Source organism: Sitophilus oryzae, unplaced genomic scaffold (assembly GCF_002938485.1).
Source record: "Sitophilus oryzae breed Bouriz unplaced genomic scaffold, Soryzae_2.0 scaffold_177_pilon_pilon, whole genome shotgun sequence".
In the NCBI taxonomy this organism is placed as follows: Eukaryota; Metazoa; Arthropoda; class Insecta; order Coleoptera; family Curculionidae; genus Sitophilus; species Sitophilus oryzae.
In genome coordinates, this window is record NW_022146479.1 from 8,634,714 (window position 1) to 8,662,683 (window position 27,970).

The following is a 27,970-nucleotide window of genomic DNA, read 5'->3' on the forward strand; positions in this document are numbered from 1 at the left end:
TATGATGAACTATCCAATAAACTTCTTGATGACACTGTATATCAGTCCTTTCTAAAAATGAAAAAAAAATCGACCGCAGCAAATTCATGAACGTTAGCCTAATGGTTGAATACAGTGGACGATAAAATCTCCCTGCGTTGTACGTTATACAAAAGTCATTCAGGCTATTAAAGCCCAGTTCAGATTTATAAAAGATGCGGGACGGTAGGATTAGAATAAAAACACCTGAAAAAGCTTCGCAAGTTCACAAGTTTTATCTTGATTACCTGAATGGGCTCTTAACAAACCCCATTAGAATAGAATCGCGTATTTTGCATATAAAACTACCGGCCCTTGCGTTATTGCCATTTGTCACATTAAGATTTATGATCGTTTAGTTTAGTTGGTATATAGGAATTAACAAGCTCTCTTTGTTACAGACGATGGAAAAATATTGAAAGTGGTGAACATCGCGTCGGAGCAGTCTTCCAAGGCCTTTGTCATATCAGAAAACGAAATATTCCCTAGGGGTACACCTATAAAACAACTGGCAATTGCTCCAGGGATACGGAAAAGTCATAGCTGTCAGTAAGGCGGAAACCAAATTGGTTACCCTCAACCACTGCAAGTCCACCGCAACCTGCAAGTAAGTTTATTCTTAATTTGGAATAATATAAACTCATATAAAACTTTGTTTCGTTATTTTAGTGAATGCATCGAGCTACGAGATCCTCACTGCGCATGGGATCAACTGAAGAACCTCTGCGTCAGCGTAGACATGGCTACGTCCCTTAGGTATCTCATACAAGACATAAAGAGAGGAGATGCTTCGAGATGCAAGATATCCACCAACGAGAAAGTGCCCAGGAAGGAAATTGATGATGATAACACCATCCCTAGCAACTCCATCGAAGAAGAACCAAACTCCAACGCAAAAGAGTTGACGTTGCAAGTAGAGAATCGTTCAGATTTTGATGAATGCAACAACGACATCAACTCTGATGTTAAAACGGGCTGTTCTCAAATAAAGAAGAGCGAATTCACGTCGGGGACATTGTGGTGGGGCATTGTGATCGCAGCGATGATTGGTCTCTTTGTGGGGTTTGCTGGGGGCTACTGTGTGTCAAGAAAATTTTACATGCAGTATAATAACGCCCCTTTTATAGAACAACACAACCATCTGGATAGGTACATATTTTATCCACCTCTAATGAACGCGTTCTTGAATTAATGTATATATTTTTGTTTGTTTCAGATTAAACGTGAACCAGAATAGTTTTTTAGCCAGGCCGACCAAGACGGTTAATTTAGACGTCTTGAACGTGTCTTCGGACACACTCCAGCCAAAGAAAGATAACTTAGGATCTCTAAAAAATTTAAATATCACGAACGAAGGGACTTTGCAAAAGATCAAGAAGACGTACATATAGATGCGAAGAAAGAGCATTTTTGGCTTGCTTCTGTAATCCTTTTTAGATATATTTTTGTACCTGCTGTTTTATTTTGAGCGATGTAGACTGCCTGCGAAGCTATTACGTGTTTTATAGTATACAATAAAATATTTTAGTATTTTTCTACAGTAATTAAAATGATTTTATGATGAAGTAATGGATTGTTGATTAACTTGGCATCGGCTTTGTAGAAATTTTTCCTGATGGATTTTATTTGATGTCAGTTATTGTAAAGCTCAATGTTTTATAGATATGTTTTAATTTTTAGGTGTAAATTTTCAACTTCTAAGTTGTTAAAGTAAATAAGCGCTCACTTTTTAAGGCACAAAAGCATTATCTCACACATATAGTATTTTTTAAATACTGGTTTTAGGATTAGTGTAAATGTGCTTAATTCAAGATATACAAAGATTTGCTAAGTAGGAATCTTATTATTAATGGTGCATATTGTACCTTAAAATATTTTGAAATTTAGCTCAAAAATTATGGATGACACTGGCAAATAATTCTTAAATTAAGTGAAACTGTTAATCTAAAGAAAGAAAAAAATAGAGTATTAACTATTAGATGATATTATTTTGTGTACAATAATTTAATTTTAATAAATGTCCACTGTTTAAACCTGTATAATCAGTCCAAATAACTGAGTAGGTTTAACATTCTTAGAGAATAGTTTAAGATCTAATGTTTTATTTAATATCTAAGTTAAGGAGTATTCGGCAATACGACAAAGTAACAATTCATCTGAAGCGTAGTTCTTAAGCAATTATTGTAAATAGATCGATTTTACTTTAAGTTAGTTTCAGGTACAGTTTTGGCTGTGATCTACAAAAAAAATGCCTTCAAATATTTTTTTATCGATAATAAGTGAAAAAATAATAGAATGACTTTTTTAGGAGGATTTTTAGGATTAGTGCCCGTTCGAATTTGTTTTATTATTTTTTCTTTGTACAATTAAGCGTTTTAGTTTAATCTAGGAACATAAGTAAATACATTCCAATCGCTATTTTACATTTAAGTAAATAAAAACGAAAACAATACAAATGTTGCTTTATTCAAATTAAAACCCAATATAAACCCCAAAAATTCTACTTCCTGATAGAGAGCAAGTCAAGTTTCAATAAACCAAATAAAATCCCTATGAAATGCCCCTCAAAAATTGCTTCGTTATAAAAACCACGCCAGAAGAATGAGCGTCAACATTCTCTGTAATTCTAATCACGTTGGCCGCCATCTTCAAACCTACTATGTTATAGGGGCGAAGCAATACGTATTTTCCTTTGAAGGTATAGTCACAATAACAGATGCGAAAGAAAGCGACTGCATCGGAAACCGTTCGGCAAACCCGACACCACTCAATAGTGGTGTAAATACACCAGTCGTTTAGTCCGGAAACCCATGCTGTGTCGTATTCGCTTACTGGAGTGACATAGTGCGTGGTTATATGTTTCTTTTTAAAAACGCGTGTAGGATTTTTGTTGAACTTTTGAACTGTTATTTCAACTGTTATTGAACTGTTAAGTTTTGGTAATTTGTATATCTTATTTAAAATGGGATACAAATGTGTTTATTTATAAGGAAAAATAAGATATTTATAGTATAAAAAATTAATTTATTTAACAAAATTTAATTAACAATGTGACAAAATAGTTACCTTTCTATTGGTTCTATCGGACTTTTTTCGACTATATAAATCTTTATTTGTAAACTTTAATACATCAAATATTTTCAATCTAATAAATCATTTAATGATGTAAATAAGAGGAAATTTCTCACATGGGTGGTCAAATTCTATAGTTTTCATTATATCAAACAGCCTCTGAGAAATGTTTTCAACTCAAAATGCCTTTAATTATGTTTGACTACATCATTAAAAAGGGTCTTCAAATACATCAATGTGATATTTGTCTAAAATTTGCAAAAGAATCCGAATCTCTGGATAACTCGAAATTATTTACCCATTTAAAAGCCTTTGCTCATGAAAGTGGAAAAATTTGTTCATTTTATTTAAAGGCTGGAAAAATTATTTGTATTAAATTTTGATGAGTTTTGCACTGAAGAAAACATTCAGAGGCTGTTTGATATAATGAAAACTATAGAATTTGACCAACCATGTGAGAAATTTCCTCTTATTTACATCATTAAATTATTTATTAGATTGAAAATATTTTATGCATTAAAGTTTACAAATAAAGATTTATATAGTCGAAAAAAGTCCGATAGAACCAATAGAAAAGTAACTATTTTGTCACATCTTTAATTAAATGTTGTTAAATAAATTAATTTTTTTGTACTATAAATATCTTTTTTTTCCTAATCTCCTACGAACTGATATAATATGACGAGTAATCTATTAAATTACTGTGAGATTATATGCCTCGATAACATATTGGTGCAGATTATTTTCACCCAAACAAATAATAACCCAAACTATACATTGATGCGGATTGTCTATGAACTCTTTCTGAAGGTCACAGAAACCTGAACGCGGAATTCAGTGTTCTTTCGCATCTGTTATAGTTAATTTGTGGTATAGTATAGTAATATCATTAGAATGCAATTTTGGTCCACAGCCAGTACTGGGAATGCCCCACTCCTAGTGCAGTACCCTGGATCAGGGAAAATCAGACCTTCCACTGGAGAAACAGACAATAGGACAGGTATAACAAAGCCTTCATTTAAGGTTCTAATTCGAAAACCACTAAAAACTGTTAATGATCAGCAGAAATAAAGTATGTCGCTTGTATGAATTAAGTCTCTGCTGCGATAAATATGACTCCGCGATAAATATCCTAAAACACCCGAGCACACGATTTGTCACTGCCAAGCTCTGGATTGCAAGTGGCATCCTCGGCATCCCCTATTTAGGAAAGTAACGCTAGAACTAGAGGAACTATGCTCCCATTCTATCAAGGACCTGCACCAACTAGTGCAGGATACAGGGATAGAAGACTGGGTGCAGGCATAGAAATGCGACAAAGACAAATACAGTACAGGTCGCAGTGTTTTCGGTATAGGACGGTTAGGAACCACAGCTTTCAGACTTGTTGATGGCGTGCCTGAATAAAAAAAAATCTTAAATAAATACCATACGATCGGAAAAAACGGCGCCAAAGACGCTTCTTTATTTTTTAATGGCTTTAGAAGGATATAATTTATTTTTATTTAAGTAAAAATGATTTTTAAATGGTATAGTTTAAAATTGGAGAAAAAATTATTTTTTGGAAATATCTTTGCATCTGGAAACGTTCTATCCTTTTTAATCTTTCTATAATTAGGCTAAATTTTGACAAATATTATGTCAGTTTTTAATAAACGACGTCTAGAGATTGACCTCTCCAAAATTAATATCGATTGTCATTCCGAGCCGTCCAGGACGCCGTTTTTTTCGATTATATACGTTACTTTTTCTACGACTCCACGTAAAAGATATAAGTTATGGCACATTCAGAGAAATAAGTAAACCTAGAAGTTATATAAAGTATAGAGATATAGAATAAAGATCTTTTAGTTCACAAAAGTATAAGAATCTCTACAATAAAATATATCTGGCAGATATAATATATACATAGATGTAAAAATTAATGCATTGGAGAAGCTTTTTGTCCGTTTTTGCCGAAAATATATCATCCAGAACTTGCAAAGTCACTGTTTTAACTTTCCTTCCTTATTCTCCTTTATTTTAAAAATAAAATTAAGACTCGGACGCTTCACAAACTAATCGAACAGCCCTCGTACCTGGTACTACCATACAACAGGTAAATGTTCTCATTTTTCTACGCATGTGCTTAGCGATTGTCTCTTACCTGAGTACCTACCTGTCAGGCAAAGTAATCAGCAAAAGCTATCGGTACTGTGTGTGTTCGTATTAAAAATTATTCGTTCTATACCTTTAAAAACTCAGAAATTCGACAATCGAGGGTATTGCGATGGAATATTAATCTACGCATCAGGTGAGCAAAAATTCGAAGCAAATACGTATACTGGGTGATATTTATTTACTGTTAGCTGCGCTGGGTACCGCGGCGAAGATTGTTTCGCCACGAAGGCTTTGATTTAAATAATTAAGTGTCGAGTATTATATTTTTATTCGATTATTTCGTTTAAAACGCGACTAAAAATACAAGAACTATCGTTTATTCCTCGTTATTGGTGATTTGAGTAGTGTCCTTACACGCCTACGTGTTTACAGGTGTATTTCTTCAGATTCTTCTATGCTTACAGCATAAAATATGCAGCAAAACCTTAAATGTATGAGATACCTCTATTGACGCTAAATTCTTACCTCATTCCTCGCATTCCTTTCTTATATGGTGGAAGGTGTGGCGCTTTTGGTACCTTATAGTTTGATTTTAATATTCTTTTAATCGAATTTGTAGTACTATTCGATAATAACAGTTCCTTTCAATTTTGGAATATATTAAAACGCGATTATATTTAAATTATAGTTGGGCAGTGCGGCTGGTATTTATTAATGGGGAATTAGAAAAAGTATTTGAATTTTTATTTGACAGTAAGGCTGTAAAATCACGATCGGTAATTTTTATTTATAACTTGTTCTAATAACAGTATCAAGACGATAAATATATTAAACGTCTGATTACATTTAACCATAATCTTATCTATCACATTGTTTTAAGTATGATCATTTTTATATCGATTATAATTCTCTCATATCGTCATATATATCTTACAATTGATAATCATCGCATATTACTAACGAAAATTAAATTTCTCTATTTTCCTGCAATTTCCAGAAATAAATATACTTTCAACGCTCAGCCATGGCTTACAGAAATGGATATTCACGAGATGACAGAAATCTGGATAGGGACAGGGATCCAAGGAATGATGTGAAGCCTCCAGTTCATATTATTGAACATTTGGCAACATTTAGCGTGTCTCGCAATACTGGAATCCTTTATCCAATTGATGGAATGCGTAAACTGCGCCAAATGGAACAAACCAATGGTATATGGTCGCAGAAAATGCAGATTTGCTTAGATCACCCTTGGGTTTTAATCTTAGATGAATCTGGGGTAAGTAATAATTTTTTAATATTAAAAATATACAAACATTCCGTTACAAAATATCTGAAAGATAAATTTCGGAAAATAATACAAAAGCGATAAACTACAATAAACACTTTGCTATAACATTATTTATTATTAATATTTTTATCGCTAGGTTAGATAAATTTTGGAAAAAATCATATGGGCAATAAATTTAGAAAGCTGTAATATCTAAAAATTAAGTAAATGTCTATTTTAATTCAAATCTTATCTCTCAAGTAACAAGGATATTAAAAACAGATTAAATGCTTTTTTTCAATACATACTCTTAACTTTTAAACCCTACTATAATCTAATGATGCATAAATTATTAAGGCATTATACTCGCTCTATACCAAATATAAACTTTTTATTTTATTTTTTAAAAATTTTATTAAGGTTGAAAATACTAAATAAACATAGGTGATAATTTTGGCATGATTTATGAAATAAATTAAACAATGATTCATGTTCTTAATGTTTTTCACATGCAAATATCTTCCTACAACGCATATTTTATCCAAAAATAAATTGTACTTTACAATATTTAATCCCATCTCATCCTTGTTGCATTTTTACGACGCTCGAGACATTGTACTAATAAAAAAATAAGAATTTTATGATTCTGTTGATTTACAGAGCCTGGTTGAAAGATTTCCAGTTGATAGCATTGAAGATCCTACGGCCTTTATGAGCCAGGATCCCATGGACATGTACAATAATATCTTGGTGTTCATTATTGCTGATTCAAGTCAATCTTCACCCGCCGAAATGCAAATGCATATATTTCAGGTAAGTTAATTAATACGTTACTATATCGTAACGATTTATTTTTAAGCGTTGACATTGATTATATCAAAATCAATTCTTTAAAAGTACTTGAGGTAAAAGATAATTGAATTTTTATTACTAAACCTCTGAGAAATAAATAAATACCAATAAGTAAATATTTATTTAATTCACAATAATAGGAAACACTTTAAAGTTACCTAAATATTTTTTTATACTGTTAATTCAAACAATCAATGATAATGACAGGATAATCCCTATAATCCTTCCATTTAGAGCTAAAACTTAGAATAAAAATAACTATGATAGTAGCAGATAATCTGAAATATAAAGTTTGGATCAGTATATCGAAATTTATCTTTATTGTAGTGCCAAAGTATTTCTGCTCAAGATTTGGTTGAAGATTTGAAACAGCTAAGAATGGGAAAAGCGTTCACTAGAAGTCGAAAAAGTAGTATACCACCCCCCGCCCACAAACCACCACAGCATATTGTCAGCCCTTCACGTGACCACAGCAGAGATTACCTGATGCATCAAAGATCTGATTCGGAACTGACGGAAAACAACGATGACTCTAGTTCAACAACCAGCGAAAAATATGAAAGAGACGTAACAATATTGAATCACTGTTTTGATGATATCGAGAAATTCATCGCTAGGCTTCAGCATGCTGCTGCGGCTAAAAGAGAGCTTGACAGAAAGAAAAAAACGAGGAAAACCAAAAAGCGAGACATGGGTGATGGTATGTTGACCATGAGAGCTAAACCACCACCAGAAAAAGAGTTTATTGATATATTTCAAAAGTTTAAATTATCGTTCAATCTTCTAGCCAAATTAAAAGCCCACATTCATGACCCGAATGCTCCAGAATTAGTACATTTTCTTTTCACACCTCTGGCACTAATTGTGGAAGCCTCGCATGACTTCTACTTCGAACAGCACATCCCCCAAAACGTAACCGCACCCTTACTGACCCACGAAGCCATTAATCTGCTTATGAATTGCGTCACGAGCAAGGAAACAGAACTATGGCATTCTCTGGGAAACGCCTGGATTATGCCTAGAGATCAGTACAGTGGACACGTGCCATCCTATCATCCGGTGTTCATGGATGGATGGTCTCCAGAGTATCCAGTAGACGATCCTGACCTTAATGATAAACCCTATCCGTTGGATGTTAAAGATGATGACTCCGACAATCACTTTATGCCGCCTGTTGGAGAAAGCACGGCTAAAAGTGACATTTCTCTCGACTCGATTGAATTGAAAGGAGAAGAAAAAGGATTTGGTTATGGACAAGAGAGATTTTTAGAAGACCTGCAAAATCGAGGAGCTCATATCGTGCAAGTTACTTATCCAAGAACCGCTAACAACGATAAAGAACTAACTGTTGTTAGAGGAGAATTTCTAGAGGTATTATTTCAGTACACTTTAAAATTATATTTTGTGTTTTAATTGGTTGCTCTGTTAGATATTAGATAGTAGCCGAAAATGGTGGAAAGCAAGGAACAGCAAAGGACAGATAGCTCATGTACCAAATACTATTGTTACTCAATATCATTCCAGCAATGTAAGCCCGCTTCATAGAAATCCACATATAGAGGTAAAAATAATTGATAATAAACAAATATGGAGTAAATTTAAAGTAAACTTTTCTAGGACTCTCCACCGGTACGTTATCCTGGTCAAAGTTCAAGCAATGATCACAGAGTTCAGCCGAAACCGGCAGAATTCATCATGAACGACAGAATAGGTAAGAAAGGTGAATTCCGATATTTCTAAGTATCCACGTTGTATCGTCTTGGTTTGTTAAATCCTTCATTTTTTTGTACGTCATGTCTGCATTGTTGTGTATAGTCCAGTAAGGCATTTATTTTTAAAGACTTTAAATTTTAAACGTGTTTATTCGTTACGAATAAGCTTAATAATAAATTCAATTACATCACAATAATTACTGTTTTCTGTTTATTTCAAAATCGAAAGCTGATTCGTTTACAAGTAATATTTATTAAAGATATATTTTGTGTATATATCGCATATAAGATGTAATGTATCGTTTATTTTTACTAACTGGAATGTATTTCGATTTAATAAATATTTTCATACAAATCTATGTTTGTTTTGTCTTTGTCCTGGCTTATATGGTGTGGTGTGCATACAAGGTGGAAACTATTCATGTATTCAATTATTCAGAGAGCTTTAAATAGATTTATTATTTCTGCGGTTATAAGAAATAATCTGTTAAGTACTGACAATTATATTATTCCCTATAACCATAGAAGTTTGGGTGTCTCAAGTAAAAATAATAAAGATGTTATTTTATAGATACATCTTTCCCAATTTACTTGGAAAGGTGTAATGAGACAATGTATATCTAAATGACAGAAATTTAAATCTCTTGCTTTTCCATCTCCTTATATAAGGTTGGTGATTTTTTTTTTAATTTTACACCTTAATTTCCGTTTTATAGTAGAGCGCAAACAAGCACAACCTGTTTCGGTACCTGTTCCTCCACCTCCTCCTCCTCAAGTACCCGCGCCACCCCCTCCTCCCCCTCCAGTAGGTGACATGTCACAACCAGCAACCCTCAAGAGAACGGTGTCACGTCGTTCGATAGCCTCAAACATCTCTATGAGCGATGCCATGCAAGAAGAGCTGAACAGCGTGTTGACTATCGTAAGGGAGAAACAAAAACCCTCGCCCCTGAACATCAAAACCACCCCAGAAACTTACATCGATTCAAAATCAACCCCTAAGGAAGTGCAAGAATGGATCAGGTCCAAAGGTTTCAGTGAGAACATAGTTAAAAGGTTCCAAGGGGTAGACGGTTACAGGCTGTTTGAAATGACCAAACCTATGTTCGAAAAAGTTTGTAATCCTCTACTGGGAGCTAGGTTGCACTCTTACGTGCTCGTACAGAAGTCTGTTAGCAAAGTAAGCCACCCTTTATGAATATAAAGCTTTAAAATACTAAAACATAATCTCTTTTAGTTCCAAACCTTTAGAACAACAGAGCTACAACAAATTCTTGCCAAAGCGAGGCAAAAGGTTGACCAACAAGAACCAACGACGGAGTTATGATATAGATAATATAAATGCTTTTAAAATGATATTTTAATGTGTTACTAGTTTTAAATATTGTTAGTATTCAAATGTATTTAGTCTGCAAATATTAATATTGGTTTATGTCATCAAAAATATGTAACATATTGTACGTAAGAGATTAAATTGTTAGCTTTAATAAATTATTTAAATCTAAGCCTTTTATTTTTGCTAAAGTTGCTGTCTTTTACTTCTAATTTCAATTTTTTCCAAATTAAATTCGTGTTTTACTGGTTGCATAAACGAAAATATCATAACTTATCCAAAACATCATAAACAATAGAATATCTGAGGTTCAGAGTAATAAAAACTAAAATTGTAAGGCGGAAACATTTTTATTAAAATAAAATTAAATACAATTACTTCTTAGATTAATAAATAAATTGGACTTATATTAAATATATTACTGACTGTAATAAAGCATGTCTTCGAAGTGCAATATAAGCCATTAAATGTGATTATTAAAAAATTCTATGAAAAATTGTTTTCTACTGGTATGTAACTTCTAGCTAAAGAAATGGGAACAAATTAATTTGTATTATAATAGGTGTAGTTATCTGGGAAAAAGGTAAGTTCTTAATTAATATACCTTTCTTATTAATATATAAGAACCTGTCTTTTACCTATTCTATACTCCTCGCTATATCTATTAGTAGGATTATATTTAATTATATATTAATTCTAAATACATAATAAGAAAATATTTTCGAAATGCATAGGACACAGACCATTAGAAAAATTAGGACAAAATTGATACCTATTTAGAAAAAAAGATAAAATTATCTTGTAAATATAAAAAAATAAAATGGGCGATCAGACAATTATACAAAAATAATTAATATTTATATAAAAAATAAAGCTTTTCTATTTAGACGCGAGTATTTGTATAACGGCAAGTTTCTGAATACTGGGTGTTGAAATAGAAATACTTTCGAATATGCAAAATTGCTTAAATGATTATCATGTTGCAAAATTCCATCTAGTTCCTTAAAATTCGTTGATAAAACACCTTACGCTCATAAAAATTGTACCTACTCTTATACTTAGACATTTAATTTACTCTTATAAACCAAAAAATTAAACTAATAATTTCTTTGGTATTTTAAATGATATTTAAAATTCATTGCTTTTTTAAATCTCACCATATTTTTAATTATACTAAACATATAAAATAACACCCAGTACGACTATACGATAAATTATTTTTTAAAACAACTTATCTAAAGTAAATATTTACATATACCAAACATTTAATTAAAAAACAATATAAAGAAGAAATAGTGACTTTAAAAGCCGAACTCATTTTCTTAATTCCATCACATTCGATTGCACGCATTATTTCTTAAAAGTAAAAAAGAGGACTGATTCAAATAATCCCCACACAAAGACAAAAATAAATAAAGTCTTTATGTTTAATGAACTGTCGCTGGTTTTCTTGTTCACATCTATCATGTGACTCACGTTTTTTTGTACTTGATTCACTTTCTCATCTAAGTCCTGTAAGCGTCTGTCCAGACTGTCTAGTTTTAATTTTATACTAAAAAAAATATTGATTATTTTGTTACATTGATTCAAACATTTTTTTAAAATTGTTATAATAATACTTACTTGGATTTAGATGGAACGGCGTTTAAGGATTTTTTTGCGTCATGAGATGAATCTGAATGAAATTCATCTGAAGAAGTATCGTTGACGTCGACATCAGAAGAAATTTGCTTAGTAGCAATTTTTCTCTTTGTAACTTTCGCCGATGATCGAGATTCTCCAACCTGAACCAAACAAGGTGTCAATTTCAAAGTAACATAAACAATAAATACGCAAACAACCACCTGTTCAGTGGCGCAACTAGACACCAATTTTTCTCTGCCCTTCCATTTATCTGGTAGTATTCATTTGAGGGTAAAACCAATTTTAAACGACCCGCGCCAATGAGCTGGAGCGGAGGATTGCTATTTTCAGGCTATGGGGCAACCTCCCACTAACCCCCTCTAGTTGCGCCACTGACCTTCATCAAAGAAAAAAAAACAGCAATTTCCACATTAACATTCAAACATAATATTTCCAACAAAAACACCAAAAAAAATTGAAAAGGCACCCCTTTTTTAAAATAATAAAAAATATGTCCTAACACCATATAAAATGACCCAATAACCTCTTGTATAAGAACCAGATGTCCTATCAACCAATGCACACAACACCCACAAAAATAATAATTATAGTTAGTATAACATTTCCACAAAAAAAGGCAGAAAATACAAAAAATTCTGAAAAGGTACCCTTTTCCAAAATAATAAAAAATTCACACCACAAAAATAAAAAGGGTTAAGACAATAAAATAAATAAACCATTTTTACAATATGATCAAATAAAAATGGCGTCAGCGATAGCTATGATATAACGATCGCTTTTATATATACTCATTTCCAAGCCAGCTGGAAGCCGTTTTTTTTTCGATCTGAAAAAAGGTACCCTTTCCTGGGATAATAAAAAATATATTAATACAAGAAAAATAAAAAGGGTTAGGACAAAAATAAATAAATAATAAAGAACCCATTTGTACAGTAACCAGACGTATGTCCCCTAACTCCCAAACTACTCCCAAAAATATTAATTATATCCGGCAAAAAAACATGTTAATAACATTTTCACACAAAAATATTTACAGGAACTCTTTTTTTTCTAAGTAATAAAAAATACAAAACAAAAAATTAAACAAAGATTAAAAATTTAAATTGAATAAAAATTGACTGACCTGTTGTGGATCGACGCTGATGATACTGGCCGTTTTAATCATTGGAGTAGGATGTTTTGTCCTTGTCAGTATTTTATATTCGTATTCGTATTGGTACAGATCATTTCTTGGATCCCAAGGCCTCAAATCAGAATGCTTATAAACCCACTGGCCTGACTTAAAATCCTGCTGGAAGTGCACAGGAAACCAGTCTTCGCATTTTGCTTTACGTTCCTTTGATCTAGCTGAAACAATTTAGAAATAATATTATTAAACAAATATTTTTTAAATCATATAAACCATTACCTCTTTGAGCTTCTTCCAGGATGGTTTTTTCCTCAGTAGCTGCGTTCATATCATCTCTTCTAATGGCGGCTGAAACGTGTTGCCATAATTTTTCTGACTCATTTTCGCCCTGATTGTCTAAGGGTACAGTATACCTTGTCAGTCTCTGTTTTCTTACAGTTGCTGTGGACGCGAACAATGTCTGTATCTCCCCGGTCCTTTTGTCTTTAAGATTAATTGTTCCATCCCAATAGCCTTCTATAGAAGCCAATGTCTCTTTGCCTAGTTTTAAACGGCCTACAATGCAATTTGTTTGCTCTGACCCACCCAAAAATGGCTGTAAAAATAAATTTTATGATTAAAAAAAACACATGAATATAAATATTTTACCTTTAATTTAAATTCGATTTCAGTGTAGTACCCTGTTTTCTCACAGTCAATTGAAACTTTTCCACCCAACTCCATTGTGAGTGTGCCCATTAAAATGCCTTTACAATGAGCATAAGGGACTGTAAGCTTGTAATCTTCGCCTCTGGGAAGTAATGTTAAAACCGCAGTCCCATCTAAGATTGCAGAAGTAGAGTTACCATAGAATTTTGATCTAGCTAAAATGCTAGCGCTGATTGCAAAACCATCTTGGCGATTAGTCACATAAAAAGCTGAAACCTACAACATAAATAGTAAATATTCAAAATAATTTGATATATAATATAATGGTTACACACAGGAGGATGATGTGACACTTGCTCTGCAAGATAGAACGTTTTGGAACCATTGGGATGCTGCCAGCAACATCTGAAAGTTTCTCCAAGAATAGGATTGTATGGTTTCTTCAACCCCTTTGGCTTCTTATAAAGTCCTGACAAATACCATTTTACCACTTGTTTCATTCGAGTAAAGGCATCATCTTCAAGAACAGCTCTGTAATTTAAAGTACATAAAAAACGCATTTTAAAGTTTTATAATAAATATTGCTTACTGAGACAAAATATCTACATGATAATAAGAATCAGAGAGCTTGTCAAGAAAGGATCTAGGTTCAAGAATAAAAGTTGGCAAGACAACCTTGCTCAAATCCATACCGGGGCGAACCTGCTTTACAAGAAACCAAATAAGCGATTTGTGTTCTTCAGCTAATTCTTCCACCTTAAAATTCAATTTTAAATTTGAAACTTTTTTATTCAGACATAAATATCATACCTGAGCTCCAACATCACCAAACTCTTCTTCTGCATTGGGAACATAAGGAGTTTCAAGGGGTTCTTGTTCAAAATTTTCTTCCTTTTGTGATGCTTCAGAATCTGTGTCTGATAAGTCTGCTTCTCCAGTACTCAACTGAGCACCATTATCCGCTTGACTAATATTGTCCAAATCTAGAATAAATAAATTATATTAGCATACAAAATTGCAGTATTAATATCATTTATATACCATGCACAAAATGTTTTTCATAATCAGTGTCTGACCACTGAGTTTCATGAGTTGTACTACCTGAAGATTTGTTACTGACTGATCTCAATAAAGCACCATCATTTCTTATTGAAATTTCTAATGCATCAAGCCAACACATACCAGAAGCTTGACTAGGAGCTCTAAATATTAAATAGGAACCTGGAAGGGGCTGTACAACCGCTCCTAAAATAATATTTTACGTAAAAGTCCCCCCAAATATTTGAGAACACGAAAATATTACCAATTGCTTCATTTTCTGGTCCTCTTGGAGCCCAAATTGTTTGGTCTAGTGGATTATACAATTTAAAACAAAACCCGTCCTTTTTACTAGGCCTTTCAATAACCTTGCATGCATTTAAAAGTACAGTCCCTACCCAATGACTACTCTACAAAATAACAAACCAATGTAGATAAATAGGTACCAACATATACTATTAGCATAACAATTTCCCAAGAACAAGTAAACTTACTTTAGCTTTTGGACTCTTGTACAAAACCAATAAACCAGGCTTCAAAACACACCATAGTTTGGTCCATGATTTTAGAGTACCTCTAATTTTTAACCAGTCAGCTAATACAACTACTGAAGGATCTTTTAACGAATTTAATAATTCATTTGTAACTCGCTTCTTCTCTTTACGGTAATTTTTCCTCTGTGCCTTATATGATTCCTTTCTCATAAGCTTTGTGCTTGATTCAGGAGTGTGAAGCTACAATGTTTTCAATTAAATTAAGTAACAAATAACTCATAACAATACTTACTCCTTCAATCGTAGATGCAGCTTCTAACCTATCTATATTTGAAATACCTTAAATAAAAATATAAAGAAAATAATAGGATAATAACAATAATTGGGGAACTTACCGGGACTGCCGGGTCCGGGACTATTACTTAAGGAATCTGTTGAAGGTAATTTGGGCAAAATATTAAGTAAGATTCTCGATTTTCTGTCTTCACTTTTAGGATGGGCTGGCGTACTTTTATTTGAATGAACTCCAGAGTTTGGATTGTCTTGATTATTAATGGCATTTTGTGATCCTGTATTTGTTGACATTCTGTTGCCAAAAACAGCTGTAGTAAAAAGAAATCATTACTACAATTCCGACATCAAATTAGTTTACACTATTTATTTACCTTGGATATTCCACTAAAAAACAGTCAAAAAGGAGCGATATATACTGGACATTATAACTCTTCTAAAACGAATTTTTATATGCATCGTTTAACAAAAATAATGACAACAAAAGTGAAAAAAAATGTAACCAAAACGTCGTTACACGATGACATGCGCCCTGCGCAAACAGTGGAAATCGCCAAGGAATTCCTAGCGCACATGTCCGCAAAATTACGCAAGGAGTCTTCCCTAAAGCGGCCTTCACACTTGACGCAGCTAATTTATTGATTTCGCAACAGCACTTCATTATTTATTCCATAATCATTAATAATAGCACAGAATATTACAGATACTACTTATCCCCCTACAGTCAATATAGATTATTTTTTAATATACTATATATTATATTATTCTTAACTTATAAGTAACCGCCTATTAAATAATTTATCACGATAGACTGCATTACCATAAATTGTATAAAGTAAATATTGTGGCAAAAAACAATTATTGTATACCAATAAAAATAGATAAATAGCGCAAGGAGGATATTTTGCAAATTCTTGAGAAAATGGTAGATGCGCCAATCAAAAGCAAGGTCACTATAATCTTAATTTTATTTAAAAAAGGAGTTATGTATTATCGATTGACTTGAACTTGGTTTAGCGAACCTTTTATTTGTATCGATATATTATATAATCTCAAATTTTATGGAATTTAAACGCTTTAATTTACTGTCAAATTATATTTTTTTAAACAAAAATAAAACAAACAACTTTATCAAAACATATCTTTTATCTATATGTACAGATAAGAGGTAATTTTTACATAACTATAGGGATATACCAATATAGGTATAAGCCTGTATCATAAAATTTCAGAAATTTGAAACAAGGAGGGAAATACACAGAAGAAATGCAATACCGTGTTGGAAAGTGGTGGAGAAACTATACAAATATAAACCTTAATCATAAATAATAACCTAGATGCACATCTCCACTACTTCCCAATTAATTATAGAATTGGGACTTAAATTTTATGATACAAAGTTTACAAGTGTGTGTTTAGGTACATTTTAAAATGTACAATTTTATTCTTTTTTTCTGTTTATTCTTAAGTATTCTACTGCTGACGACTTCTATAATAGTCCCCTCGGTCCGGAGGCCGCCAGTCTCCGGGCAGGAATCTACCTTCTTGTGGATACATTGGAGGAGCTCCAGGGAAGTTCCCCCCATAATACAGCGGTCGGGGATGCGTATTAGGCGGCATCATCCTGTCCCTTCCATACCGCCAATCACCTTTGCCCTCTGGGGACCTTAAAAACAGAAAAATATATATTTAGTAACAGTTTTGTAGTCCATATAGTAAAGCTTACCTCTTATCAGGTCTTGGTGGATAGTCTCTTTCTCTATGAAAGGGGGGCACATTTCTCGAATAATCGTTGTACATCCTCTTGTGATCGCCTGTGAAACGATCTCTTGGTATGGCGGGGCCACTGTTGGACCATCTATCATGATCCCCATGGGGTGCTCCATGCCTGAAGGCTGGCGCGTTATTTTTTCTATGTCGATTATATCTGTGATCGTCTTCTTCATTGTTCAATTCTTCGCGCAGCCGTTTTCTTTCCTTTTCTAGGTGTTTGTCTCGCCTGTCTTTTCTAAAGTTTATAAAAAAAAATGTTTAACAGCTAGAAAAAAAGTCATTTGATTTTATTTACTTTTCAGTTCCGTCGCGATGATGTTTCTTTGTCTCTTTTTCTTCTGGTTCATCCGTATCGTGTTTTCTTTTGTGGTGGTGGTGATGATGTTCTTTCTCACTGTCGTTTCTCGACTTTTCTTTACTAGTTGAGGCGTTATCCTATATACAAAAAAAAAATAAATAAAGAAAATTATGTGCCATATAACGGGACTTACATGTTCTTTATCAGGCTTATCTGCTTTCTCAGATTTATCTTTCTTCTCGCTTTTCTTCATTTCCTTGGCTTTGGCCTTTTTATATAACTGATACAACTTTTTAGCGTCATATTCCGTAAATTTGGACACAAAATACCAAAGATTACTGAAATAAAGTTATTCACAGTATTAGGTTAATTACTACAGTAAGCTTGAGAGTATTCAATTACTACATAAGCTTGAGATCATACATCACCATCTTACCTTCTCCATTCTTTTATTTTTTCTGGATCTGAATACTGATTCAAACAGCTGCTAATTTGTTCTCCAATTTGTATAAGACATTCCCTGGTATGTTGAACTTGTTCAGCCTCTGACATTGTTTGGTCTGGGTTATCTAGAGCCTTAAGTGCCTTCTTAACAGGCCTCATTTTTTCCTTGCACTCGTTGAAGATGGCCGGGTCTAAGTCACCTAAAACGTTTATAGCTTTTGGTTCATTGTTAGCGGTAAAATGCATTGGCCCTGCACTCTTTTTGTCTTTCTTCTTGTCCTTCTTCTTTTCTTTCTTAACTACCTCTTCAGAATCTTTATCGGTTTCTTTCTTAGGCGGACTTATCTTGGATTTCTTGTTCCCGTTGTTACTTACACCCTGGCTGCTTTGTGTTGTTGATTCGTCGTTTGAGCTGAAGTCATTTTCAATAATTTCTTTGGTTAGTATTTTCGACTCTTTAACTTCTTTGACTTTCCTTTGTCTCTTTGGTTTGGCTGCTCCTCCTTTTTTATTAGGATCCAACTGTTTTTTCAGTATTTTAAGAAGGTATTCTGCTCGGGATTGTAGGTGCTTAGCTTGAGGCTTTTTGTCTTCGTTCATAAGAATTTTGTCGCCTATTTTCAAGGAAGGGTCTAGCTTGATTTGTTCCCACGAGCCGATACCATATAAATAAATGCCTCTGAGAAGCTTGGTGTCTTCTTCTGTGCCCCATTCCACATCAAAATGCGCTGGTTTGGTTTTAGCGTCAAATATCCACCTGTTCCTTTCTTCTTCGTTAGATGGTAGGATTTCGTCAAGGGGAGCTAGTTCCTCTTCGCACTGCATCATCGTTTTTGCATTGACTGACACTCCTCCGAGTTTAAAGGAGGGGCCTCTATTTCTCTTCCTACCTCCTTCGCTATTATTGCTTTCGTTATTTTCCTTAGTTTGTTCGTTCATAAATGCCACGCATCTTTCGTGCAACATTTCTCCAAGTTTTCGTAACTCTTGTAAAGGTTTTTCTTGTAGTTCTGCATCGCACGCGACAGCTTCAAGTCGTCGAAGGGGAGCGCTAAATTTCTTGTAGCTCTTTACAAAACGACGGATTTCAGCGTCAGTGAAATTCCTGATTTTCTCTCTGTTTCCTGCTGGAGGCCGACCTCGCTTCTTGGGTCGATCCTCGTCAGATTCTTCACCTTCCAGACTAGAACCTCCCGATTCATCCTGCTCTTTCCCCTTCCGTGATTTTCTACCTTTACCTCCTTCACCTTCGCTTTCAGACTGGTTAATTTGTTGTAAAGTCTTCCTGCTGCGTGGAGGTAAATACAAATCCTCCATCTCCTTAGATTTCTCTTCTTCTTCGACTTTCTTTCTCAGTCTTTCCGGAATGATTTCGTCCCAGTCTTTACTTTCTTCATCATTTTCGTTAGCGTTATGCGCCGGAGATGGTTCGGCATCCTCGTCAAATGCCGCAAAACTTGCGACTTTAAAAGCTGATAATAGTTCATCCCCTGCCATTGTAGGAGCTTCATCTCTTGTTTCAGCTCGACGTAAAATTTCATCAATATCACAATTAGGTTCTTCATCAACGTCTTCATCTTTGAACAGCTCTTCAGCGCCGAATTTTAAGATCGCAGTCAAATCTTCTTTATTAAACGGATTGTTATTGGACGAGCCTTTTTTGTCCAATACTGTCCTTCCTGTCGTGTCCATCCTTTGAATAACCAGGTGATCCAAAACCATCTTCTGTTTGGCGCGCTCCACAATCTCTTCCTCTACGCTTCTAGCGGTAACTAACCTATATATGTTAACTTGATTCTTCTGACCTATTCTATGAGCTCTAGCCTGAGCCTGGAGATCATTTTGAGGATTCCAATCGGAATCGAAGATAATCACAGTGTCTGCGGTAGCTAAGTTAATGCCTAGACCACCTGCTCTGGTGGATAACAAGAAGCAAAAATCCGGAGAACCGTCAGCGTTGAAATGATCGAGAGCTTGACGTCGAATATCTCCTTTGATACTACCATCTAGTCTTTGAAACGGGAAATGTCTTAGTTGGAGATATTCTCCTAATATATCTAACATTCTGACCATCTGAGAGAAGATTAGGACTCTATGGCCAGTCTCCTTCAATCTAATCAGTAATTTATCTAATAACACTAACTTCCCTGATCCACGTAAAAGAGTTTGAAGTTTATCTTGCTGAACCTGATAATCATTCTCAACAGGTTTGGTTAAAAAGGCATGGTTACAACATTTTTTAAGTTCAATAACTATGTTCAAGAAAGTGCTAGAAGATCCTTTTACACCCTTTCTTAAAGCATTGTAGTTCTTTGTTAAAATCCATTTATAATACTCTTTCTGAATTGAAGTCATTTCAACGCGTAGGATTTGCTCTACTTTCGCAGGAAGAGATTTCTCAACGTCTTTTTTAACCCTTCTTAAAATAAAGGGTTCTAGTTGTTTGTGTAGTTTCGAATAGCCCCTAGTTGAAGCATGCTCGTGATCTTTTTCAAAATCGTCCCAACTTTCAAATCTAATAAAATAAGGATAATTTTAAAACTAGTTGTATACGCTATTACAAGACTTACTTATTTGGCATAATAAAGTGTAATAAGGCCCACAACTCTTTTAGACTGTTTTGTAATGGTGTACCAGTTATAAGAAGACGGTGATTCGTATCGAACTCCATCAGGGCTTTATATAAAAGAGAATCATCGTTTTTCAATCGATGTGCCTCGTCTACGAGCAACATCGCCCAACTTATACTCCCCAAAAAAGCTTTATCTTTAAGAACAATCTCGTAAGTGGTTAAAATAGCGTTAAATTTCAACCTTTTTGATCCCTCATAGCACCATTCGTATTGACGTATCTAAAATGTAATTGACAAAATAGCAAATGTTTTCTAGAAAAAAAAAAAGATCTTAAAGTAAAACTTACAATTTCCCTTGATTGAACATCGCCAAGATATGTAACGAAGTTCATGTCTGGGGCCCACTGTGCAAATTCTCTTTGCCAGGACGTCATTGTAGATAAAGGAATAACGCATAAAAAAGGCCCATGTAAATGATGTGTATTGAATAGATAGTATAAGAAGCAAATTGTCTGAAATTAATTAAACATTTATCTCAAACCTCTTTTAAGCACAACAAAGCATGATTTAATAAATAGGTTTAATTAATTCAGTATTTTTGGAATTTAAAATTATCACGAATAACAAAAAAAGTATTAATTTACCTGGATAGTCTTCCCTAATCCCATCTCGTCAGCTAATATGACGGAATTTTCTTTTGTCCAAGAATGAATCATCCAATTTAGACCATGGATTTGATAATCTCTAAGGACTAACGTCTAGAAATAAAAAAATAGTTTCATCTAAAAACACTAGATAGAACTTAACGTACTTTTTCTTTGCCGGTCATATACTCGGGTTGTGTTTTAACCTCGTGAAATTTCGGCCTGTTCCTTAGAACTTTGCAGTGTTTCGTCGGAGTTTTCGATGACTGCTCTCTTTCTTGAAATTCTTCGATTTTTTCAGGCCATTTCTTTTGAATTAATGCGGAATCTTCCCAAGTTGATTCTGCGTAAGGTAAACTCTCCCATTTCACATAATAGTCCACACCTTCGTCTGGTTTATTATACTTTGCTGTAATTAAGTGCTTTATCAAAAAATGAACGAAGAAAATAAAAGGGCGGTAGTACCAATAATCCTTTCAACTTGGTTGTGGCTTTTAAGGAGTTCCTGGGTTAGTTCCATTTGGCACTCATAATACTCGACGTCTTCGGGGGTAGAGTATTTCATCCACTGTTGAATTTCGACTTCTTTCTTAATGTAGTTTTCGAGTTTCTTCATGCCTTTGACTTTTTGTTCTCTTAACGACTGATCGGACTCCCAGGTGTTGTGGATATGGGCCCAATCCTTCCATTTAATCAGGTATTGATCTTCGGTGTTTTCCAGATCGTTTGGATCGACACCTACGTTAGGATCACCGTTTTCTTCGACGTAATAGACTGTCGTGATGTTCCCCGTAACTCCTTTCTTGCCCCGTCGCTGACCGAGAACCTTTTCAATGGTTTCGGATTTATCTTCTGGCACAGGCTCAGCAGGCTCTGCTTCGACCTCCAACAGGTCTTCTGAGTCAGTTTTTTCTTCGCTATCTTCTTTGTAGCTGACGGTTGCGTTGGTTCTTCGGGACGCGATGCGCCGTTTGTCATCTCCCGAATCATCTGTGGATTCGTCTGAACTGTACTGTTTTCGTCTCCTCGGGGGGTTCTTCTTTTGGATTTGTGCACGGGACCGAGCACCCACCCGTTTACTGGGGGGAGGCCGTTCTATTTCTTCTTCCGATTCGGAAGAAGAACTTGCATCGTTATATTTCCATTCGTCTCTCGTTTTCTTCTGCTTGTTCTGCTCTTCCAGCCTGTCTCGCGTTCTGCCCGACCTTCGAAGGTCAATATGTTCCTCATCTTCCTATAAAAGAAGTCTACTTTTCAGCATACCAAATCTCTCTTTTTTACACATGCTAATAGAGTCTTGTAAACTAGATAGTAAAAACCAACCATTATTGTTAGCTATTTTAAATGATATATGAAGGGTACAGGGGAAAATTGAGCAGAGTCACAAAAAGCAATTTATACACAATAACGAAAATACTAATAACGTTATTATTAACTAGTTGCCCATTTAAAATAAATACCTGTAAGAATTGTTGCTATAACTTCAATCATCTTCAGAATCAAAGCGTCTAACTGACATTCATTTATGACATGAGTGAACTACAAATTAAGAAATGAAGCAAAAACAATATTAATTTAGAAGCACCTCATTTCATAAAAGACGCGACAATATGGACCCTGATCATTTTTGCGCTGCGCAGCGTTTTTATACGAAACCGACACTGCCATGAGAAAGTTTGGGTTGAGAAGTATAAGAATTTTGCCAAAAAAGGACTCGTGCTCTTTTTTCCTGTGCAACCTTTATATGTATAATTTAAATAAAAAGAACCAGACATTTTGGATAGTTTGCATATTTTCTCGTTAAAATATACAGGGTGGTCCGAAGAGTATTCGGGAAACTTGGCAGCATTTTCTGCAGATAAAAATAGGTAAAAAGGTTCGTATAAATTTATGTTCTAAAATGCTTTGTTTCATTTTTGATTCAATTTTTCCACATAATTTCTGACATAGCGTCGATATTTGAATGAAAACTGGTGCCTGGGAGTCTTACGACATGAGAAATTTGATTTTGATTTCAGTATGACTCCTATTTGGTGATTGATTTTGATGTCAATATGTCTTCTATTTGTAGGGGCGCCACATACTATGTTTTAAATGGTTTGAAGAGTAATAACTATTCGTCCATGTCTGTATAAAACTACCGAGTGAAACAATATATATTTCAGTCATTTTTTACGTAAAAAAGGTCGCTTGGGGGTAAAAATCGCTATGAGTAATGGTTCACGAGATATTTGGAATCGAAATGATCAATACATGTCATCAGTGACATAAATTAAACATGTCGACTAGAGAGTTATTAAACTGAAATAATAAATTTGAAATGTTTTTGTGCCAAAGATTCAACGCAAGTGTATTATCATTTTTTCGAAAAAAAAAACTATGATTAATTTAAATAAATAGAAAGTTACCAAATTTATCAATTCAGTCAAATAACTATCTACTCAACATGTTTATTTTTTGTCATTAATGACATAATGTATTGACTATTTCCATTCTAAATATCTTGAGAACGGTTGATCATAATGATTTTTACCAAGAGACCTTTATTACGTAAAAAATAACGGAAATATATATTTTTTCACTCGGTATCTTTATACAGGTACGGACGAAAGGTTATTACTCCTCAAGTGTTAAACATTTAGGTAGCGCCTCCTACAAGTAGGAGTCATGTTTTTCAGTCGTCAGGTTTTTAAAAATTTATATCGAGTTTCTCATGTCAAAAAACACCGAGACACCAATTTTTATCCAAATTCAAAAATTATTTTGAAAAATCCGAAATAAAAATGAAACTACTAAACCCTGTATCTCCGAAACAAAGCATTCTAGGACATAAATTAAGAACTTTTTTACCTGCAGAATATGCCGCCGAAGTTTCCCGAACGCAGGACCACCCTGTATAAAAAAATGTTTTTCAAATTAAATCACCTCTTTAGATGATTCTGACTTCCGTCTGTTAGACGTTCCAGGACTGCTCGCGTTGGAATGGAGGCCAGGATGGCTGTCTTCGTCGTTAGTTTTAGACGTTTCGAGATCAGAATGGTTCTCATTCTCACCACCACTCTCAGAACCTGATCCGGAACTAGACGAACCAGAGCCGCTGAAAGTAATTTTCCCCGTTTTTACTTAATTTCGAAATAACAAGTTTTTTAAAAATTTTATATAAAATAGCATTAAATTCATTAATCGCTCAGAAAATATTACTTGAGAGTGCTCTTTGTCTACTTTGCAAAATAATTAAAAAATCTAAAATATTCAAAGTAGGACAAAAATATTCGAATACAAACTCGAATATTGTTTAAATTAATTTTGTGCAGTAAATTTTTTTTCTGTACATTAGAAGCTGCACAAAACAAATCGAAATAACATCGATAGAGCAAAGCTCAAATGAAAATACAACCAGGACTAATATTAATATTATATTTAATCATAACACCGAATGAGAAAATATGGCCTTAAATTGCAGAAACATTATCTATATCGAAAGGAAATTGAAACTATAAAAATATTTTCTTTTATTGAAGATTTTACTAATATACATAGACCCTTTTTATTAGTTAATTTGATAACGAAAAAAATTTGGGTAGACTTCAGCAACTAAAATTTAATTAACATAATCTTTAATATATTAAAGATATATAGGTATACAATATACTCATTATTTTTTAAATAAATTAAGATATATTTCTATTGAATAATTGATAAATATACAGCTCTTTACTCATCAATTTGATAATGAAATTATTAAGAGAAGATTTAACACAAATTTAACCAACTAAAATTTATAAATTTACCTATAATATGAAAAATATAAATATAATCATTTTTTTTTAAATAAGTTACAGAGACCATGTCAACTCAATATTAAATTTTTAGGCAGAAATGCTGAGAAAATATCCAGATAATGTAAATACATACTTACCGTTCGAAGACCTCTAGAAGATATGTATGTAATTCTTGAAGAAATGAATATAATTTTGTCCTTAAAATTCTTATTTGTAACTAATACAAATTTAATGGGACTGGTACAACATACTTTTCGAAAAGAATAAAAACAAAAATTAATACTAACCTATCTGAACCAGAGTTCTGTTGACTCTCCGATGAACTTCCACTATCTGATCCTGAATTTTCTGATTCCTCTCCACTCTATAAGGGTTTATTGAAGTTATATTTTGTTTATCACAGTTTATTGGTGTTAGATTAGATGATTTACATAATTTTTGTTCAAAGCTTTTTGTTTATGAAAAAATATACACATTCTAAATAGGTACTTATTTAATATTTTTAAAGTTCAAAAATAGAGTTGCGTCCCTTTCAGAAACTTCCCCTTTATTCAGTCTAATATTGCAATGGTCCCAAAAAATACTTGAACCATTTACTGTATAACTTATTAACTTGTATTGGAGAAATAAAATTACCCCACCATTTTTTCCCTAAAATCTAGAGTATTATTTTGAAAGTTTTTCAACATATTATGTGTGTCTCTAATATATTCTATTTAGTAATACTTCAGAAGCTTGATTATTTGAATTACACGTATCATAAAATTGATTTACGTAAACTTAAGGTTATAACCCCCAATTTTACCCTCTTTTCGAGATTTAAAAGAAAAAATCTAGATAATAAAAACCATTAAAAACCAAAATGTAGCCTTAAATCTGCTTATATTTAAACCCACAAAAATGTCGACTAATTATTAATCAGGAGTTGAGTGTCCCCTACTAGTTAACCCCCTCTAAGGGTTATTATAAACATTTAAATAAGGCAAAAATTAATCTCTATGAAAGTGACCTATTATGTAACAGTTTCTTGCTATTAATGGCATCAAGGGGTATCAAAATACAGGACAGTATACAGCAAGAAGGCAGAATGATAATAGAGAGGTTAATATACAAAATTTTGAGCTCAATTTGCTCAAAAGGGTACATCTAAAAAAATCATTTTTTTTCATGTAAGGCATTCATATAAGTCTAAAGAATGATAATATGCCGAGAAAACTGTGGAACACACAACCCTTTATTGAAAAAAATTGAAAAAACCACTTGTAAACAAAAATATTTAAGGGTAAAGTGGAGAATATGTTACAAGTCTGGGAGCCACGCCCTTGAGTTAACAATGAAATGGTAAGAAGAAAACAGTAAAAAGCACCATAAAAACCATTCAAATTTTCATTTATTTAACTAGATTTATTTCTAAAGGGTAAACTTACCTCAGGCATTGTGAAGAGAAATTTCAAAGAATTTTCGAATATAAACGTGGGTCAATTTTAGTAAAATACTAAATCATAGAAAGAATAATCATCCCTCAATTAAAATCCGTTAAAATTACTTAAAAATATCGTATAATAAAATAAAAAATAAAGTTTTAATGATCACTCTTTAAATCGCACCACAAACCCTCGCCATTTTGATCTCTCGCTACGGACAATGAAATTAAGTAACTAATTCTTAACCGAAATCACGTAAAAATTCACAGTTTTCTTCGTTTTTTCCGTAAAATTACTAAATAAAGTTATACTATCACAATATTCAATTAAAAAGGGTTAAGGTTACAAGTGAGTTCTTGCACTATATTCACAAGCTCGAACATTTTGCGGCCATGTTTGAAATTTTCAGAGACTCGACAGAACGACGACAAAACGTGAACTGCGCATTGTGTCACGTCAAGCAAAGATGGCCGCCAATTTTATGGCGAAAACATATTTCGACCAATCAGAAACCTTAACGTCACTCTGACGGACTTTAGGCGCTCTTTACAAAGAGACGATTTTGCTTTGAACAAGAAATTTACCAAAAGGAATGAAATAAATTCAATTTTACATCACATCCGGCCCGCGAAATTCAAACTGATCTAAAGGAACATTCTAGAATAAATTTTATAATTAAATCGCTCTAGATCCCAGCCAAATACGTGATTATTTCGGTTAAATATTATATTTCTGTAATTCTAGTTTGTCAAGATATTTTTGCTAATATTTATAAAATTTGTTAATATTTTTATAATAATAATTTAACCACATTTTATTAAGATCAATAATAAGTGGCAAAAATCATCCTAAACTAATGTAAAGAGCGCCATTTTTTTGTATATATCTATAGGAAAAATCTATTTATTTAAATTAAAAAAAAATATTATTCATTTTATACCTAAACTTCATTTTATTGCACAACTTCTCATATAAATTTAATATTTTTTGTTTTTACAATTATATAAACAAAACATAGATATACGAAATCACAAAAATATGGCATTTTATTCATTTTTTTAATTTGGTTGAAACAATTAACTAGAAATAAAAATTTTTTGGTCCAACACAAAAATAATTGAAATAAATGTCTTTTAGTGCAAATTAACCACTCAAATGTAAAACTGATCAACTGATATTTATAAATGTTCATAAAAAAAACAATTTTCAATGAACACTTTTAGCATATACCTTACAGATACTAACATTTCAAATATTTTAATAAATAAAATTGAATACTTTTATCACAGTATAATATATACTGTGTTTGAAATATACATGAGTTTATTTTGAATATGCTAAAAGTGTGTGTATGATTAAGTCTTCATCTCATAAAAAATCCTAAATAAAACATAATTAAGGATGTTACCCTTAAAACATATCTAACATCCCA

General features: G+C 33.1%; 4 protein-coding genes across 6 annotated transcripts in view; 2 read left to right on the forward strand and 2 right to left on the reverse strand.

Annotated features, from left to right (window-relative positions):
• LOC115882337 (semaphorin-1A-like) overlaps positions 1-2,468 on the forward strand; it is a 38,671-nt gene extending 36,203 nt beyond the window's left edge. Inside the window, 4 exon segments of the mRNA XM_030900358.1 lie at positions 420-541; positions 543-625; positions 688-1,167; positions 1,235-2,468. Of these exon segments, the coding sequence (XP_030756218.1) occupies positions 420-541; positions 543-625; positions 688-1,167; positions 1,235-1,409 (860 nt within the window). The 3' untranslated portion in view covers positions 1,410-2,468.
• A 2,767-nt stretch (positions 2,469-5,235) lies between these two features.
• On the forward strand, positions 5,236-10,529 carry LOC115882336 (epidermal growth factor receptor kinase substrate 8-like). Of its 3 annotated transcripts, none has more exons than XM_030900355.1 (8): positions 5,236-5,383; positions 6,188-6,469; positions 7,121-7,273; positions 7,640-8,683; positions 8,742-8,873; positions 8,930-9,032; positions 9,741-10,204; positions 10,262-10,529. In XM_030900355.1, exons 2-8 carry the CDS (start codon positions 6,215-6,217, stop codon positions 10,349-10,351), a joined length of 2,241 nt encoding a protein of 746 aa, XP_030756215.1. In that variant the 5' UTR covers positions 5,236-5,383; positions 6,188-6,214; the 3' UTR covers positions 10,352-10,529. The 3 variants fall into 3 exon arrangements, with proteins under 3 accessions (XP_030756215.1, XP_030756217.1, XP_030756216.1); XM_030900357.1 differs by having other exon boundaries at positions 8,930-9,023; XM_030900356.1 differs by lacking the exon at positions 5,236-5,383 and adding an exon at positions 5,742-5,966.
• Positions 10,530-10,691: 162 nt separating this feature from the next.
• Positions 10,692-16,161, reverse strand: LOC115882335 (oxysterol-binding protein-related protein 8). Its single transcript, XM_030900354.1, has 14 exons — positions 15,976-16,161; positions 15,706-15,912; positions 15,603-15,649; positions 15,311-15,550; positions 15,082-15,226; positions 14,820-15,023; positions 14,589-14,761; positions 14,368-14,534; positions 14,114-14,309; positions 13,779-14,054; positions 13,410-13,725; positions 13,125-13,348; positions 11,981-12,141; positions 10,692-11,909 (listed from the first exon to the last, which is right to left on the reverse strand). The coding sequence occupies exons 2-14, from the start codon at positions 15,893-15,895 to the stop codon at positions 11,708-11,710; spliced, it is 2,541 nt and encodes an 846-aa protein (XP_030756214.1). The 5' UTR covers positions 15,896-15,912; positions 15,976-16,161; the 3' UTR covers positions 10,692-11,707.
• A 521-nt stretch (positions 16,162-16,682) lies between these two features.
• Positions 16,683-27,180, reverse strand: LOC115882334 (chromodomain-helicase-DNA-binding protein 1). Its single transcript, XM_030900353.1, has 13 exons — positions 26,542-27,180; positions 25,402-25,478; positions 24,258-24,429; positions 21,798-22,566; positions 21,500-21,741; positions 21,333-21,446; positions 21,036-21,200; positions 20,687-20,967; positions 18,109-20,631; positions 17,866-18,010; positions 17,670-17,809; positions 17,328-17,609; positions 16,683-17,267 (listed from the first exon to the last, which is right to left on the reverse strand). The coding sequence occupies exons 1-13, from the start codon at positions 26,548-26,550 to the stop codon at positions 17,075-17,077; spliced, it is 5,112 nt and encodes a 1,703-aa protein (XP_030756213.1). The 5' UTR covers positions 26,551-27,180; the 3' UTR covers positions 16,683-17,074.
• Positions 27,181-27,970: the final 790 nt, after the last annotated feature.